We start from the raw sequence: 16,647 nt of genomic DNA, 5'->3' as shown, positions 1-16,647 counted from the left end.
CTATCCTTCCCTCCGCTCCCGCCCAGTGCGTTTCTAAGATCCCTAACGGAATGAAAAGGCGAAGATAAAAATCCACTCGGGCATTAAGCGACCTTCCGTTCACGATCTACGTTCTGGCGGGTCTGTCGAGACGACGACCAAGACTCCATTTATTGGCAAGGCTTTTTAAGAGACCCACCGATCAGTCAATCAATGGTATTTACTGAGCGCTTACTATGCGGAGAGCTCAGCACTAGCGTCTGGGAGAGTCCAATACGACAGAATTTAGCGGACGCGTCGCCCGCCCGTGACGAGTTTACCTTGCGGGAACAGTAAGACTACTGGGCATCAACATTATCGTGGATGAGGGAAGGGAATGAGTTCTTCCGGAGCAAAATGAAAAAAAATCATTCACCGCTTTCGAATGTCACCCCGCCACTCCCCGGTGAACGGCCTGGTCCCGGGGACTGGCCGATCGCCCGACAGTTATAAACTCCGTACGCCAGTCGATTATCGCAGCAGATCAGCCTCGCATCCTCGGCCACGGACACGAACGGCGGATTAGAAACCCAATTTGGGGAGCACTTACCGATCTGAGTTTCGAAGGCGCGTGGGTGAAAAAGTCCAAGAACACTTTATGGACCAGTGAGTGCTTAATAACAGCTTCCCTGTAAAGCAGGAGGTAAACAGATCTATAATACGCTAAAATGGGGAGACGATCAGAATGCGATTTCAAGCAATACACCCGATTCCGCTCGTTCTCGCTACTTGCAATGCTCAAAAGACGTGATTTTTTCTTCCCCCCTTCCGGTCTGTATTTTCACCTGTAATTTATGAAATTAAAAGGCGACGCAATCGCCTCCGCGACGATCAAAATGCAAGGACCCTCCTGGTGGTCCCCGGGGCTATCACAGCTGCCTCAGCCTCCCTGCCTCCCCACGGAGCGCCGGCGGGACGCAAGTCTCCTGGCCCTGCGGGTCGTGTCGCATCGATCCACGGCACTGATGGAGCGCCCCCCCCCCCCCCCGGTGCGCAAAACACCGCACTAAGCGCTCAGCGAAGTACTCCCCCATGGATCTCACGATCCAGCCACGAAAGAGCCCGGGCTTGGGAGCCAGAGGCCCCGGGTTCTAATCCCGGCTCCGCCCCGTCCGCTGTGGGACCCGGGGCGGGGCGTTTCACTTCCCTGGGCCTCAGTCACCTCACTTGTAAAATGGGGTTTACGTCCAGGGCCCGGGTCCAACCTGATTACCTCGGATCTGCCCCAGGGCTTAGAACAGTGCCTGGCGCCTAGGAGGTGCTTAACGAGTACCACTGCCGTTATTATTACTGTTCTTCTTCTTCTTCTTCTTCGGGCTAAGGTGGCTTGTAATTGAAAACTGTGCCCGGAGCTCTTCCTCCAAGAACTGGGGTTTAGCGTGTAAAAGGAAGCGGGCTCTCTCGGGGCTGCTGATTTTGCATTTTACTCGTCTTACTTTCTATTTACGGTCCCACGTGTCTGTAAACCCCGACTTAGATCCTGAGCCCCTCGAGGGACGGGAGGCAAGTCTAATCCGCTTACCCGGCCCGCGTCCCACATAGCCTTGGCATCACTACCACGCCCATCTTTAAAAAAAATCCCCGACAACGACTCAAGAGGTAACTAACAAATTAGGAAGGGCGGAGAGACGGGAAGGGGGGAAAAGAAAATGATTACATCTCCTGTAGAAGCGCAAAACCGTTTCTTAAGTTAAGAAAGGGTCTTACTTTTGGGCCATTGGAGTGAGAATCTGTTTCATTTCATCCATAATAGCCTCCTGTTTCGCAGGCTGCACCTCCAGCACTTTATCCAGAGTCGGGTGAACCGCTGACTAAAAAGAAAAAAACCACAAAAAACCCCAAACAGCACCAGGTTTAATGATCCCACTTCCTGAGCGCTCCCGGTGCGCAAAGCGCCGGCGTAAGCGCTCGGGAGGGTACAGGATAACAGAGTCGGATAACGGGTTCCCCGTTCTCGAGGAGCTTATGGTCTAGAGGGAGGGGCCCGCTAAAGTTCGCCGGACGGGCGGAACGCTCCTACCGGATCTGGTGACTAAAAAGGGTCGCAGACGGCCGGCTAGATCTCCCAAATCGAATCGTTCCGTCGGCATCGCGACCCCTGAAACGACGAGCCTGCGTAACGTTTGGCATTCGGCAATTGCAAATCCCAAATGGGGTGGAATTTCCAACGCCAGGCCATCTCTAGATCTGCCCCATCGGTGCGCCAGAGAGTCCGATTACCTAACGGATGAGAACTCTCTCTTCGGCGAGCGCTCAGTCCGTGGTGCTCAAGGAGCACTCGACGTGCGCCGAGCCCAGGACCGAGATCTTGGGAGAGAACGGTAAAATCGAGCGCCGGCAGACACGCTCCCAGGCCCGCGTGGGCGAAGACCACCGACCGGTGGACCGACTACCACCTGTGGCCCGCCGGAGAGATCCCGTCTTTACAGCGGTCGTCGATCCGTCCCCCACGCCATACTCTCAATAAAGCGAGAGACGCGGCGCGGCCTAGCGGAGAGAGCTCGGGCCGGGGAGTCAGAGGACCCGGGCTCTGATCCCGGCTCTGCCGCGTGTCCCCCGTGTGACCCCGGACGCTTGACTCGTCTGTAAAACGGGCTTCAGATCCCACTCTCTCCTACCAGGACCGGGAGCCCCGCCTGGGCCGGGGACCGGGTCCAACCTGATCGACCCGCATCGACCCCAGGGCTGAGATCGGTGCTTGGCGCACAGTAAGCGCCTCGACGGGCACTGTTGTTATTACGAGAACAGAGAAATCAGACGATCCAATTCACCTCTAGACCCGAATCTGGGATGCGCCTAAGCAACTGATCCTCTGGGGATGCTGTCTATGTGTAGTCAGGTAAATGTGTTCTAATAATAATAATATTGATGATAACGGTACGCGCTGAGGGCTCACTACGTGCCAGGCGCTGTTAGTAGCGCCAGGGCAGAGAGAGGTTAATCGGGTCGGACACAGTCCACATACACGAGAAGCAGCCCGGCCTAAGAGACGGAGCACGGGCCGGGGAGTCCGAAGGACCCGAGTTCTAGTCCCGGCTCTGTCGCTTGTCTGCCTTGTGACCTCGGGCGAGTCACTTAACTCGATTCCATGTACTTGCTATCGTTTTAATGAGCCGCTCGCCCCCTCGACTCCATTTACCGCTATCCTTCTTGTCCGTCCGTCCGTCTCCCCCGATCAGACCGTGCGCCCGTCAGGGGGCAGGGACTGCCCCTGTCTGTTGTCCATTCCCAGCGCTTAGTACGGTGCTCTGCACATAGGAAGCGCTCAGTGAATACTACCGAATGAACTGAACCTCTCTGCGCGTCAGTGACCCCGTCTGTAAAGTGGGGATTGAGACTGGGAGCCCCACGTGGGACGCGCACAGCACCGTCCGAAGCGCTGGGGGGTGGCGACAGGGTGATCGGATCGTCCCAAGTGGGGCGCACGTTTCTTCATCCCCACTTTTACAGCTGAGGTGACCGAGGCCCAGAGAAGCGAAGGGACTTGCCCGAGGTCACACGGCTGACGCGCGGCAGGGCCGGGATTCGAGCCCATGACCTCTGACTCCCAAGCCCGGGCTCTTGCCACTGAGCCGCGCTGCTTCTCTACATGATTAGCCTGCGCGTGCGTCCCCCCCCCCCCCCCAGCGCTCGGTATAGCGTCCGGCACGTGGTGGGCGCCGAACGAGTACCGTTCCCGAAAAGGAGACGAAAATCCCCAAATCCCCCCACCTTCTTCGCCACTCCCATCCCTCGACCGCTCTGACCCCCAGTGGAACCCGAGCTCTTCTGCCTCTCCTCCAGCTCCCTTCCTTCCCTTCTCCTAGGAGCGGCAGTGAAAGGCACGCAGGGAACCTTCTCGGCCCCGGGAGCGAACGTATGCGCAGAAGAAGCAAGGTTTGGCTTTTCGGTTTTTACGTTCTATAAACTCCGCGGGCCAGACTTAAAAAACAAAAACGAAAAAAATAGCCCACTCTACATCCTAGAGAGGGAGGAACTAAATTGGATTTAAGGAGCGCATTAAGGAGGGGAGCTCCCGGGGAGAACCGCGCGAGGCGATCCTGTAGTCACAACTGACACCAGCCTGCACCGCGAACCCGACGGTCTGTACGAAGAGCAGGGGAGAGAGCATTTAGTGACCAAGTCGGAAAAGATGAGGGGGGGGGGGGGAGAGAGAGAGAGAGAGAGAGAGAGAAAAAGAGCGGTCACAACAACGTACGGGGGAGAGGGGGAATACGAACAAAACCCTCCTCGTTCCCGAAAGCCCACCTTGTAAATCTGGAACGTATTGCCATAGAGCTCCTCTACCAACATGTTCCGCTGTTCCAAAATGGCTTTGTCGTTGTAGGCGTACTCGACGATGGCAGAAGCTTCGGCGTGCCGCAACATCCTCCTCACCTGGCCTTTGAAACTTCTGATGATTTCCGCCACCTGGGGTTTGCTTCTGCTCCAGACCCGGGAAGAAAAACAAGAAGGAACGAAGGAGGGCAGACGGCGACGTGAGCGCGGGCTTAAGAGCGAGACGATCCACACCGGCTCCCGCACGGCCCGAACGTCGTCTTCTCGAGGGGGACGGGGGTAGGAAAGAGGAAAAAGAGCGGTGAAATGGAATGGGGGGAGCGACGACCGCTAAGGAGGTGGACTAAGGCGGGAGGCCTGTATGTCGACGGCATAAATGGAAAGGCAGTGATTCCGCTCGCATTAATTTCGCCACAGGATTCAACCGCACCCCCAGGAGTTCCGCCGTTGGTTATGCTTTGCCCGGATCTGCCACCGACTCCTCCAGAAGAAAGATGGGAAATGGAGCACCCACATTTAATTCAGATGGCAAGAGGCCTCCTCCCGGAGCAGGATGAGACCCTACGACACCCCGCCTGCAGAGCGCTAGGCCAGAAAGAAACGGGAAGGCGTACTTTCATGCATATTCCCTTTCTAGATCGTGCCAAGCGTGCTCCCGAAAAAACTCAACTCGATACTTCGCCTCCCTCAAATCGGCCACGTTAAACGCCCCGAGACTTCCAAGATCTGCTCGGCGGGCCACCCCGACTCTCCGCGAAGCGAACGCTGCCGGCAGCAGGGCTCGCTCTCCCCGAGACAAAGACCACGAGCCCCTCTTCGATACCTACCCGTACATTAGAAATTTCTTCACGATATTTCTGGAATATTTGGCTTTGCTCAATTCAACCAAATTCTCTGAAAAGGAAGAGAAGTCCACAGTCACTGAGGGTCGTCGTCGCCTATTTTAAAAGGAGAGAACGCGGCGGCACCGGGATTGACCGTGGCACCCCACTGCCCGCATCCTCCCGAAAGAAAGAAGTCGAGGCCAGCCGGCAGGTGATGCGAGGAATTTTATTTAGGAGAGGTTTTTAGAAGAGGAGAGTAAAGGCAAGAAACTCCGCGTAAGACACCGGAAGTTCCCGACAAATATATCAAAAAATACCTTTCAGTTCTTCGAAAGCTTCTTCTCTTTGTCTGTCATTTCCGTACCGAATGTAACACTGGATGACACGAGTTGAATCGTGCGCAAAAGCAATCTAAAGGGGGAAAGAGATTACTCTTCATTACCGGCGATATCTACCGCACGCTTTTTCCGTGCGCAGAGCCCCGGCCTGAGCAGCCGGGAGAATACGACAGAGTGGCTCGACACCGTTCCCTGGCCACGAGGAGCCTGCGGTCTGGAGGGGGAGGCGGGCGTTAAAATAAATCACGGCTCTAAACCCAAGCGCCGTGGGGCGAATATCAAGTGCACGGAGGGTACGGCTGGTAAGCGCCCTCGGAGACGCGATGGGGGGGGGGGGGGGGGGGGGGGAGCGGGGGTCCGGCGCATACGGAGGGGGAGGGAGCTCTAGGTCAGAAGGAGGTAGATGAGATTCTGCCCCAGCGAGCAAGCCGACGCTGGCGGAGTCTGCAGGTAGGAAGTCGGCAAGGTAAGGGGGAGCCGGCTGCCCGCCTCAAAGTCGACGGTAAGGAATTTCTCTGACGGAGAGATGAACGGGCCACCGCGGACTTTGAGAGGCGGCGAGACACGGACCTAAGCTTATCCTCTAAACTGCAAGGCCACTGAGGGCGGGGAACGTGTCCACCGACTCCGTTATGCCGTAGGCTTCCAACTGCCGGATGTACTCTCCCGAATGCCTAGTGTGGCGTGCTCTGCGCATGGTGAGCACTCGACGAATGCCACTCATGGACTGATTACTCTCCCGAGCGCTTAGTATTGTGTCCTGCACCCGGTAGGCACTCAACAGATTCGACTGCTACGGGCTTGTGGTCGTTCTTTTGTGGTGGGTGTTTTTTTTTTTTTTTACAGAAAACCGGCCTCGGCGGCAGAGTGGGGAGTGGGGCGAGACAGGAGGCGGTGAGGTCAACAATTACGCGTGTGGAATAAGGGATGAGTTGAGGAGAACGCCGAGGTTAGGGGCTTGTGAGATGGGGAAGAGAATGGGGGCGTCTACAGGGATGGGAGGGAAAGGGGGGGGGGGGGGGGAGGGGGTTTGGGTGGGAAGATGAAGGGCTCTGTCTGGGACACGCCGAGTTTGACGTCCGAAGTAGAGATATCCTGAAAGGAGGAGGAAATGCGAAACTTCAGGAGAGAGGTCCGGGTCGGAGAGGTAAATTTCCCAGGAGAAAGTACTAACTGCGGTGCCCGTTAAGCGCTTACCACGTGCCGGGCGCCGTACGGAGGCGCCGGGGCGGATACGGGCACACGGGGTTGGACACGGTCCCTGTGCCACCCGGGGCTCACAGGCTTAACCCCCATTTTACGGACGCGCTGACCGAGGTACAGGGCAGTGACCTGCCCAGGTTCGCACGGCAGGCGAAGTGGGGCAGCCAGGATGAGAACCCAGGCCCTCCGACTCCCAGACCCGTGCTCCTTCCACTAGGCCACCCTGCTCCTCGAGAACAGCAGCAGAGCCCGACCGTGGAGAATTCAGGCAACGTTTACGGGGGCAGAGCAACTTGACCATCAAACGCCATCTCTGTTCCCTTACAATAAAGGGATCCAAGGGGTCCCCGAAGCAACCCTTAGGGTGCTTTAAGAGGTCTGCGCTGGATATCACTCGGCGTCCCGTTAGCGGAATTAGCATCCCTGTCACAGAGTAGGACGTACGCATACGGCGCTCAGAACGGTGCTTTGCACACAGTGAGCGCTTAACGCATGCCATTATTCACTGTTTATTTTCTATCATTACGCAGGCGAGATTTCGGCTTACACTCGGCTCTCTTACCTACCGTGAAACACCTCACGTCGACATTTCCAACTACCGCGTAGTCGGTTGTTTCTCTGAAACCGGAGCTGGATTTACGCCCAGCATCTCTCAGCGGTCCCGACCGAGCGCTCCCTGGGTGTGCGGCGCTGTGCCGAGCGCTTGGGAGAGCGCGGCGGGGCCGGCGGACGCCGCGCCGCTCCCGAGACCGCCTCGAAGACCTCCGACGGCGCCAAGGCGGCCACGCGGCTTCAACGGGAAGCCCTGGCCGGCGAGGAGGGAGGGGAGGTTCGCAGCACCCTGGCTCACCCTCTGCGATTTTCCCTCTCACCGGCCAGCGCCCCGGTTCGGGAGCAGAACCCGGCGCGCGGCCCTCACGCCTCATCGCCGTCCGGGGCCCTTCTGCCGCCCGGATGCCCGATTCCCTTCGGATAACAAGCCGGGGACGCTCGGGCAGAGCGGATACAATGGCAGGGACTTTACGACCCGACCCCCCCCCCCCCGGGCGAAAACCACATTCTACCTCCTCTGGAGCACGGGCATCGTGAGCTAAAAATGGAAAGCGATCTTCTCCCTCCTTCGATTAGGAGGGGGGGGGGAAGAAAAAAAAAAATAGGAGCGATAATCGGCACTAACGCACCCAGGCGTGGGGTGGTATCTTGGAGAGGCAAAATACCCAAACACATCCCAAGTTCCTCCTCGTTTCCCGAAGGGCAGATTTAGATCCATTCGGCTCTTTTCCGAGATTTTAAAAACCTCACCAGCGTCGACATTTTACTCACGGTTTTAATTTTCCCCCGAAGCAGCTTCTGCAGTTCACTCATCAATTTTGTCCGCTTTTCTCTGTCGCAGTTTTTTCTGTAAAATGAGAGGGAGAGGGGGAGGAAAGAAGTCAAAAGAGGAAGTGCCTTTCTGAAACGAGGACGACCGGAAATCACATCAAGGGGGGGTTTCTGTTGTCGTCGTTCACCCGGATCACCGTTTTCGTTCCCTGCAGGGAGTCAACCTGACCGAAGACACGCGAAATTACCATTCCTAAGCAGAAAGAGGAGAAGTAATTTTCTCTAAGGCGGCAGCTCATCTCCCCAGATGTAATTTTATGTATCCGTCTGAATTTCCACAGCCAGGCCCTCAGAAGCAAGAAGAGCGGTGAACCAACTCGGGAGACGAAGCACGTAACGAGGGTCTCGAAACCCAATCCGGACCCAGTAAGTCGCTTTACCTTTCTCCGGGACCTCCCCGGGAGGATGCCAAATCCATTTCACTCTCATACATTTTAATGAACGCTCACGATGTCGGGCCAATCTTTTTCAATTTCAGCAGCGGGCAGCCACCCGAACGTATTCCCGAGCCACTCGACGGGCCCGAAACTTTACTCTGCGATCTCAGGAGGGTAATTCCAACCCAACGCCTCTGAGGGAGACCAAGGAGCTCTCCGTCACCATTATTACCTTCTTAGGCTTTCCCAAATCAGCTTTGCCTTCATGACGACGTCATAGCCGCTTTTATCGTTGCTCTGTCTGCTCTGCTTTAATTCCTTCTTTTTCTTTTTGAAGTCATCCCACTTGGGTTTCTTAGCTGCCGACCCTGGGTTTATACAGATGTATTCGGGAAAAGAACCAACAGACCAACCCCAACACGCATTACTGGCACAGCTACTTTTAATGGTCCCGTTGCCCTACTCCTAGACGTGAAATCGGTTAACGCTGATTAACTGCCGTTCAATTTGCCGAGACGGGCTGCGCCCCGACCCACCGTAGGCTAATTCCGGAATGGCAGCGTCAGGGCTTTCCGCTCGGGATCTACCGTCATCGGACGACCGGGACGGAGAAACGATTTAGCTCCTGTCCTCGAGCACTACCCCTGGTTAGCTGCACCTTGTTCCCATGAGTGAAGATTAACGGAACAGAGAACTAGGGTGGGGGAGAGGCATCTGCAAACTAGGAAATGGTCAAACTCCCACTTTTCGCCACTTAAAAATAGATTCTGCTTTCAAAAGGACTCCAAAACGGCCGAAGAATCACCGTTCCGGAGGAGTCAATCTAGAAGAAACCATTTCCAGTAGATCCCGACGCCCCGGACCCATCCTGTTCCACTCAAGCCGCCCCAGGCTTTGTGTTTCTTTCCTTCCCCAGACCCTCCCCTCTGACGAGAACAGGCGAGTGGCCGAACGTCGACGTTACGCAGAGAAATCTCTCACCGCTTAATATTATAATGGCCTACCACAGACCGAAAGAAAAATGCCCAACAGAAGCTTCCAGTCTCTCCGTTTGTTCTCGTCCTAAGCATTAGGAACCGGGCAAGACAACGTCAACGCTTCAGGAGATGGGATGCCAATGTCAGTGAGAAGCCAGCCGGTTTAACGGGAGTCTGGCTGTGAAAATAGCCATCGCTCAGCGACCCATCACCTACGCGCGCCATCTTTTTCCAGATTGGGGGGGGGCGGGGGGGGGGGGCCGCGCAGGCTTTGGATCTTTCCCACAAGACTCTCCTCACCCCTACAGGTTGGGTTCACGACAAAACGAGAAACACTTACCGTCATCTTGATTCTCTCGCTGAAACTTTCTCTTCTCGGTCGATTTATCTCCCTGCTGGAACGGTCGTTTTTTAGCCAACTTATCCCCCGGCTGCTTATTTCTGAACTGCCTGACGCCAACTCTTCCGGGCTTTTTGTTGCCCCTCTCCAACTTCTTGGATCGGAATTCTGGCCCTTCGTTCTCCGAACTTTTCCTTGGAAGCTTCTTTGAAGAGCCAGGACCTAAGGGCGCCGGCAAATAACAGTCAGGAGGAGCCACGGCTGCCCCTCCTAACGTGGTAGCTCACGCTCTGATCTCCGGTGGGGGCCGTTTCATTTTCCCTATCTTTAATAAAGTCGCATTCAATTTAGATGGCAGAAGAAGTAAGAGGGCGGGAGCGGGGCTAGCTTTGATCGCAAGCTCCATGAGGTGAGAATCAACGTCTACTAGCTCCCTCCCTCCCTCCCTCACTCCCCCGGTGAACTCATCCGCTGTCACGGCTTCGACTACCATCTCTACGCAGACGACACGCAGATCTACATCTCCGCCCCCCGTCCTCTCCCCCTCCCTTGGGGCTCGCGTCTCCTCCCGCCTCCGGGACGTCTCCACCTGGATGTCGGCCCGCCGCCTAAAACGCGACGGGAGCGAGACCGAGCTCCTCGTCTTCCCTCCCGAACCCGGTCCTCTCCCGGACTTCTCCGTCACCGTGGACGGCCCGACCGTCCTTCCCGTCTCTCGGGCCCGCGATCTCGGTGTCGTCCTCGACTCGTCCCTCTCGTTCGCCCCACGCGTCCTATCCGTCACCGAGACCCGCCGGTCTCACCTCTACGGTATCGCCAGGATCCGCCCTCTCCTCTCCACCCGGACGGCAGCCTTACCGCTACGGGCTCTCGTCGTGTCCCGGCTAGACTACCGTGGCGGCCTTCTCTCCGACCTCCCTTCCTCCTCTCTCGCCCCGCTCCGGTCTATCCTTCGCTCCGCCGCCCGGCTCATCTTCCCGCAGAGACCATCCGGGCGCGTCGCTCCCCTTCTTAAGCAACTCCGGCGGTTGCCCACCGACCTCCGCTCCAAACAGAAACTCCTCGCTCTAGGCTTCGGGGCTCTCCGTCGCCTCGCCCCTTCCCGCCTCTCCTCCCTTCTCTCTTTCCACCGCCCGCCCCGCCCGCCCCGCCCCCCCGCCCCCTCGCCGTCCCCCGGTCTCGCCCGTCCCGCCGTCGACCCCCGGGCCGCGTCCTCCCGCGGTCCCGGGACGCCCCCCCCCCCCCCGCCTCGCCTCCGCCGAACTGATTCCCTTCCCCTCTTCGAAACCCTACTTAAAACTCACCTCCTCCGAGAGGCCTTCCCAGACCGAGCTCCCCTCCTCCCTCTACTCCCTCTGCCGCCCCCCCCCCCCCCCTTGACCTCTCCGCAGCTAAACCCTCTTTTTCCCCTTTTCCCTCCGCTCCTCCACCTCTCCCTTCCCGTCCCCACGGCACCGTACTCGTCCGCTCGACCGTATACATCTTCATCGCCCTATTTATTTTGTTCAGTGAGATGTACGTCACCCCGATTCTATTTATTTGCCAATGTTCTAACGAGACGTTCTCCCCCTCGACTCTATTTATCGCCATCGTTCCCGTCCGCCCGTCTCCCCCGATCGGACCGTGCGCCCGTCAAACGGCAGGGACCGTCTCTATCTGTTGCCGACCCGTTCATCCCAAGCGCTCAGTACAGTGCTCTGCACACAGTAAGCGCTCGATAAATACTACTGAATGAATGAACGAACTAGCTCTGTTGTACTCTCCAGGGAACGCAGCACGGCGCCCCGTACACGGAAGACGCTCGAGCAGCGCCGCCGGCCGAGGGAGACAGGGCCCTCGGATCGTGTCCCTCTGTTCCAGGGTGAGCTCTTGGCAGCGGGACTCGTATATATCCCACGTCTGCCGTCCTCGACAGACGCTCGATACTACCGGGGACGAGAACCCAGCCGTCCAACCTATTTAATGAGCAGCCCAGAATATAAAACACGGGGCGACGAACCTACACGGGATGCTCTGATTAAAAACTACAGCTGGGCCCTTGCGGGAATCGAGCTGGGACCATTTGGCTTCACGGTTAATTTAACCGTTGGCGAGGCCTCCGGTCATCACAAAACGACCTTTCCCGGGGAGAGATGTGGCATCTTCCTCAGCAGCGGGTTCAGGGCGAAGCGGGTGCGAAATCCCAAATTTCTCGCGATTTCTTTATCGAGAATAAGCTTTTCAGAGGAGTTGAAAAATGTCATTTTATGGTTCATTCGCGAGTACGTATTGAGCGCTTACCAGGTGCAGAGCACTGCGCTAAGCGCTTGGAACGGACAAATCACTAACAACCTAGGACAAAAATGAGATCCACATAGCGGATGCCCTTCAAATACCATAGGGCACTTACGTACGCGAACCGGGCAGGGAGAATCCCCAAGTTGAACGACTACACCCAGCACCCTACCTTTAAAGGGAACTCGGATCGATCGGTCCACCGACCGGACGGGCCGAGCGCTTACCGTGCGCAGAGCGGTGCGCTAAGCGCTTGGGAGGTACAACGGAGTTGGCGGACGCGCTCATCAGCCACAGCCGGCTTCCGGTCTAGGGGAGGAGGCGGAGAGGACAGTAGAATCAACTCCGGATAGGTACGGAAAAGCGCCGCGGGGCCGAGGGTCGGCTGGATATCAAGAGCCTAAGGGGCAGAGATCCGAGCGCAGAGGCGACGCGGAAGGGAGACCGCGAGGGAACGGGGGGATGAAAGGGCTTATCCGGGGAAGTTGACGTCCGTCGCCCCTCCTCTAGACCGTAAGCTCGTCGCGGGCAGGGAACGCGCCCGTTTAGGGGCAGCGGCCCGGCCCGGCGGATAGGGCACGGGCACGGGGGGGGGTCAGAAGGACCCGCGTTCTGACCCCGGCTCCCCCACCTGTCCGCTGCGTGACTTTGGGAAGGTCACTTCACTTCTCTGTGCCTCAGTCACCTCCCCCGCAAGACGGGGACGGAGACCGTGTACCCCACGTGGGACAGGGACTGCGTCCGACACCATCTGCCTGTATCCGTCTCAGCGCTCAGAACGGTGCCCGGCACATAGCAGGCGCTTAACGAATACCACGGTGATCAATTATCGCTGTCCCAAGCGCTCAATAAACCCGACCGGATGAACGGAGGGCGAAGAGCCTGTAGGGAGCCCTTTTAGGGGTTAACCTTCCAGTCTAAAACAGGAGATGAAGATGGGAGCGTTAAAAACCAACATTACCAAACCCGGTTCTCCTCCTGTCTCTCCGGCCCCCCGTTCTCAGTCCCTCCCGGCGGGCTCCTCCTCCTCCCCTCTAACTGTCCCTTAAGCACTCGCCGCGCGTCGAGCACCGTCCCGAGCCCTGGGGTAGATACGTTTTACCGACGAGGTAACTGGGGTGCAGAGAAGTGAGGTGACTTGACCGAGGTCACTGGAACCCCGGTCCCCCGACTCCCGGACCCGCGCTCTCTCCACGAGGCGCCGCTGCTCCTCGAGCTAATCGGGCCCGGAAGGGAACCCCACCTCGTCCCCCCCCCGACCCGAAGCCCGCCCTCCCCCCGACTTTCCTCGACGCCGCCGCCGCCGCCACCCCCCTCCCCGTCTCCCGGGCCCGCGACCGGCCATCACCTTGACTCACCTCTCGCCTTCGAGCCACACACCGCTAAACCCCGTCGGTTCTACCTCCGCCGGGCTGCTCCGGGCACTCCTCCCATCCCGCCCCGCTTACCTCCTCGCCCACCTCCCCGGCCTCCCGGCTCTCCCTACTCCGGTCGACGCTTCGTCCCGCCGCGCGGGGTCACCTTGCCGGAAACCATTCGGTCCGCGCTGCCCCGCCCCTCCGGGATCTCTCGCCCGTCGACCCACAGAAACTCCTCACCGTCGGCTTTAGGGCAGTCGGGTCGCGCCCCCTCGCCCGCGTCCTGCCTCTTGCCTGGAACTCCCTCCCCCTTCGTATCCAACAGACCGCCCCTCTCGCCGCCTCTACGGCCATCCCGAGCCCCCCCCCCCCTTTCCTCCGCCACCTTCCGTCTCGCCCTCGCGCTTTAACCCGCACCCTTTGAGCGCTTCTCACCCCACCCTCGGCCCCACGGCACTTAGGTGCGTGTCCACGATTTCTTTTCACGTCGCTCTCCCCCCCCCCCCCGGACGCCGGACGCCGCTCGAGGGCGGAGACGCGTCCGCCGACCGCGCCGTACCCTCAGGCGCTCGATGAATACCTCCGACGCCTTAAGGGTTCGACACGACTTTACGTAGGCTCGGTGAACGCCACCGATCGACGAGCACGTGCACGGAGAAGAGGATGTTCCGTTCCCGTTCTACGAGTTTATCGGAAAACCCCCCCACGCTCCTGAGGAGGGCCGGTCGACGCTTTCTGAGAAGAACCGAAGAAGTCGAACCATTAAACCAAAGAGACGCCGGAGAACACCCCTAGAATGAGATAAAGACCATCCGTTCCGAGCGCCGAGCGATGCTGACGGCGCGGCGATTTCCTTTTCCGCGACACCGACGGCGGCGAACGGTCCCGAGCGTGAAATGCTTTCAATCACACGGCGACCGCCTTCGAGCGGACAGACGGAGCCAGGCGAATGGATGGCGCCTCCGGGTCCGCTATTCGCCCGGCGTCATCAGAAGAACGCGAATGAAGGCCGTACCGCTAAACCCGGGGTACGGCAAAGCGAGGCGGTCACGCCACCGCGTCGTCGGCCCCGCCCCGGGGCCCGGATGCGAAAGGGACCGTTCCCGTCCGCCGTCCCCAGAGCCCAAACGGTACCGGAATCCGTCGAGCGCCGTTCCGGGCCCCGGGGTAGAGACGAGGCGATCGGGTGGTCCCGCGTGGGGCTCACCGTCCCCGTTTCACGGGCGAGGGAACCGGGGCACAGAAGCGGAGCGACCGGGCGCTTACCGCGAGCAGAGCACCGTACCGGGGCGTTTCGCTCCTCCGACCGTTACCTTATCTGTAAGACGGGGCTTACAGTGGGGGGAATAATTTGAAAAACGCACCTTTTGCCATATCCGACTTACTGCCATTTTTCTTAAACATCTTTCGGCCTTGGGGCTTCCCCAATCTCCCGGGAGACGGTTTGTTTTTTTTTTTTTCCTATCTTCGGCTTCCACGGTGACCGGGCACTGCAAGACAAACCACGGGAATCACCGTCGATCCCGACACGCCGGGCGGAAGCTGCGAATTCGAAACGCCCGAGGGAGACCGACGGGTAATTAAAGCGAGGGATTCCTTAATCGATCGTATTTGAGTGCTTCGTAATAATGATACTGAGAACGTCGGCAGCCGTTAAGCGCTTACTACGCGCCGAGCGCCGTTCTGAGCGCCTGGGGGGGGGGGGGGCGGGGCTCCCGGTCTTCATCCCCATTTTCCGGATGAGGGAACCGAGGCACGGAGAAGTCGAACGACTCGCCCACGGCCGAGAGAGCTCGGGGGGGGGGGGGGGCGGGGTCAGAGGTCGTGGGTTCACTTCGCTTCTCCCTTGGGGGCGGAGGGAGAACAGAAGAAGATGGGAGAGAGAAGAGGAGAAGCGGGACGGAGTCGGCGAAGACACTCACCGGCGCACGTGCAGCAGGGGCGGCGGCAGCTCTTCCGGCTCCCTCCTTCCGCTTCCGGGGGCACGCAAAGGGGGCGGGGCGAGACGGGGCGCTCCTATTGGCCGGACCCCGCGCGACCTCTGCCGCCGGCGCGAGACGGAAGCGGCGCGAGGCGGGGGGGGGGGGGGGGGGGCCGTAAAGCGGCGCGCGCCTCCCCTTTCCGCTTTCCGGTCGCTCCGCGGCCTCCCTTCCGCCGCTCGCCGGCGCCCCCGCCCGACGGAGAGTCCCTAGGCGCGTCGTGCGATTAGGTCAAATGAATGATTCCCCCGAAGAAACGCAATAATCCCCATTTGATGATGATGATGATAATGATAATAATAACGTCGGTACCTGTTAAGCGCTTGCTCTGTGCCGAGCGCTGTCCTAAGCGCTGGGGGAGACCCGGGGGAATCAGGTCGTCCCACGTGGGGCTCCCGGTCTTCATCCCCATTTTACAGATGAGGGAACCGAGGCACCGAGAAGTGAAGTGACTCGCCCACGGTCCCCCCAGCCGACAAGTGGCAGAGCCGGGATTCGAACTCGTGAGCCACGCTGCTCCTCGGCATCTCCGAGCGCCCAGGGCTCCGGAGTCGGAGGTCGCGGGTTCGAACCCCGGCTCGGCCGCTTGGCAGCTGTGGGACTTTGGGCGAGTCCCTTCACTTCGCGCTGCCTCAGTGACCTCATCTGTCAAATGGGGATTAAAGGCCGCGAGCCCCACGGGGGACGACCCGACTCCCCTGCGTCTACCCCAGCGCTTAGAACGGTGCCGGGCACCTAGTAAGCGCCCAACGGATGCCCGCGCTATTAGATGCGAGGTGATCGGATCGTCCCGCGCGGGGCTCCCGGTCTTCGGCCCCATTTTGCGGATGAGGTCGCCGAGGCCCAGCTGGCAGGCGGCGGAGGCGGGACCGGAACCCACCACCTCAGGCTCCCGGGCCCGGGCTCTTGTTGCCCCCGAGCCCCGCTGCTTGCGACTGTTCGTCTTCGGTGGTGATGGTGGCCCGTTAATCGTCCTCGGCGATGGTCGATGACCATAATAAAAACGACGGCGCAGGGTAACGATGCTAGAGGGACCTTTAACGATGAGCCGATCCCGGCCCTCCCCCCCCGCCCCGCCGCACGTCCGCCGGGTGACCCGGGGCGCGTCGCTCCGCTCCTCGGCGCCTCGGTCGGTCGCCTCCCCGGAAAAACGGGCCCTAATGACGACGCTGCTGGCGTCCGTCGAGCGCTCGCCACGGGCAAGGCGCCGTCCTAAGCGCCGGGGCGGACGAGAGGCCGCCCCGCGTAGGGCTCGCGGGTCTTCACCCCCATCTTACAGATGGGGCGACCGAGGCACG

At 59.2% G+C, this 16,647-nt stretch overlaps 1 protein-coding gene across 4 annotated transcripts in view; it reads right to left on the bottom strand.

Moving 5' to 3' along the window:
* The window catches only part of PUM3 (pumilio RNA binding family member 3), a 32,539-nt gene extending 17,188 nt beyond the window's left edge, over positions 1-15,351 (bottom strand). Inside the window, exons 1-12 of one of the 4 annotated variants that reach the window (XM_029055065.2) lie at positions 15,293-15,351; positions 14,735-14,860; positions 13,951-14,161; positions 12,240-12,321; positions 9,739-9,960; positions 8,654-8,789; positions 7,985-8,060; positions 5,438-5,531; positions 5,124-5,190; positions 4,267-4,441; positions 1,726-1,829; positions 569-647 (exon numbers count right to left, since the gene is read on the bottom strand). In XM_029055065.2, the coding sequence (XP_028910898.1) occupies positions 569-647; positions 1,726-1,829; positions 4,267-4,441; positions 5,124-5,190; positions 5,438-5,531; positions 7,985-8,060; positions 8,654-8,789; positions 9,739-9,960; positions 12,240-12,300 (1,014 nt within the window). In that variant the 5' untranslated portion in view covers positions 12,301-12,321; positions 13,951-14,161; positions 14,735-14,860; positions 15,293-15,351. Of the gene's footprint in view, positions 1-568; positions 648-1,725; positions 1,830-4,266; positions 4,442-5,123; positions 5,191-5,437; positions 5,532-7,984; positions 8,061-8,653; positions 8,790-9,738; positions 9,961-12,239; positions 12,322-13,929; positions 14,162-14,734; positions 14,861-15,292 lie in introns of those variants that run through there. The other 3 variants (XM_029055066.2, XM_029055068.2, XM_029055067.2) reach the window with 3 other exon arrangements.
* Between the last annotated feature and the right edge of the window lie 1,296 nt (positions 15,352-16,647).

Source organism: Ornithorhynchus anatinus, chromosome X5, assembly GCF_004115215.2.
Source record: "Ornithorhynchus anatinus isolate Pmale09 chromosome X5, mOrnAna1.pri.v4, whole genome shotgun sequence".
NCBI classification, from domain to species: Eukaryota; Metazoa; Chordata; class Mammalia; order Monotremata; family Ornithorhynchidae; genus Ornithorhynchus; species Ornithorhynchus anatinus.
Note: the sequence above shows the minus strand (reverse complement) of the source record. Positions and strands in the feature narration are given on the sequence as shown.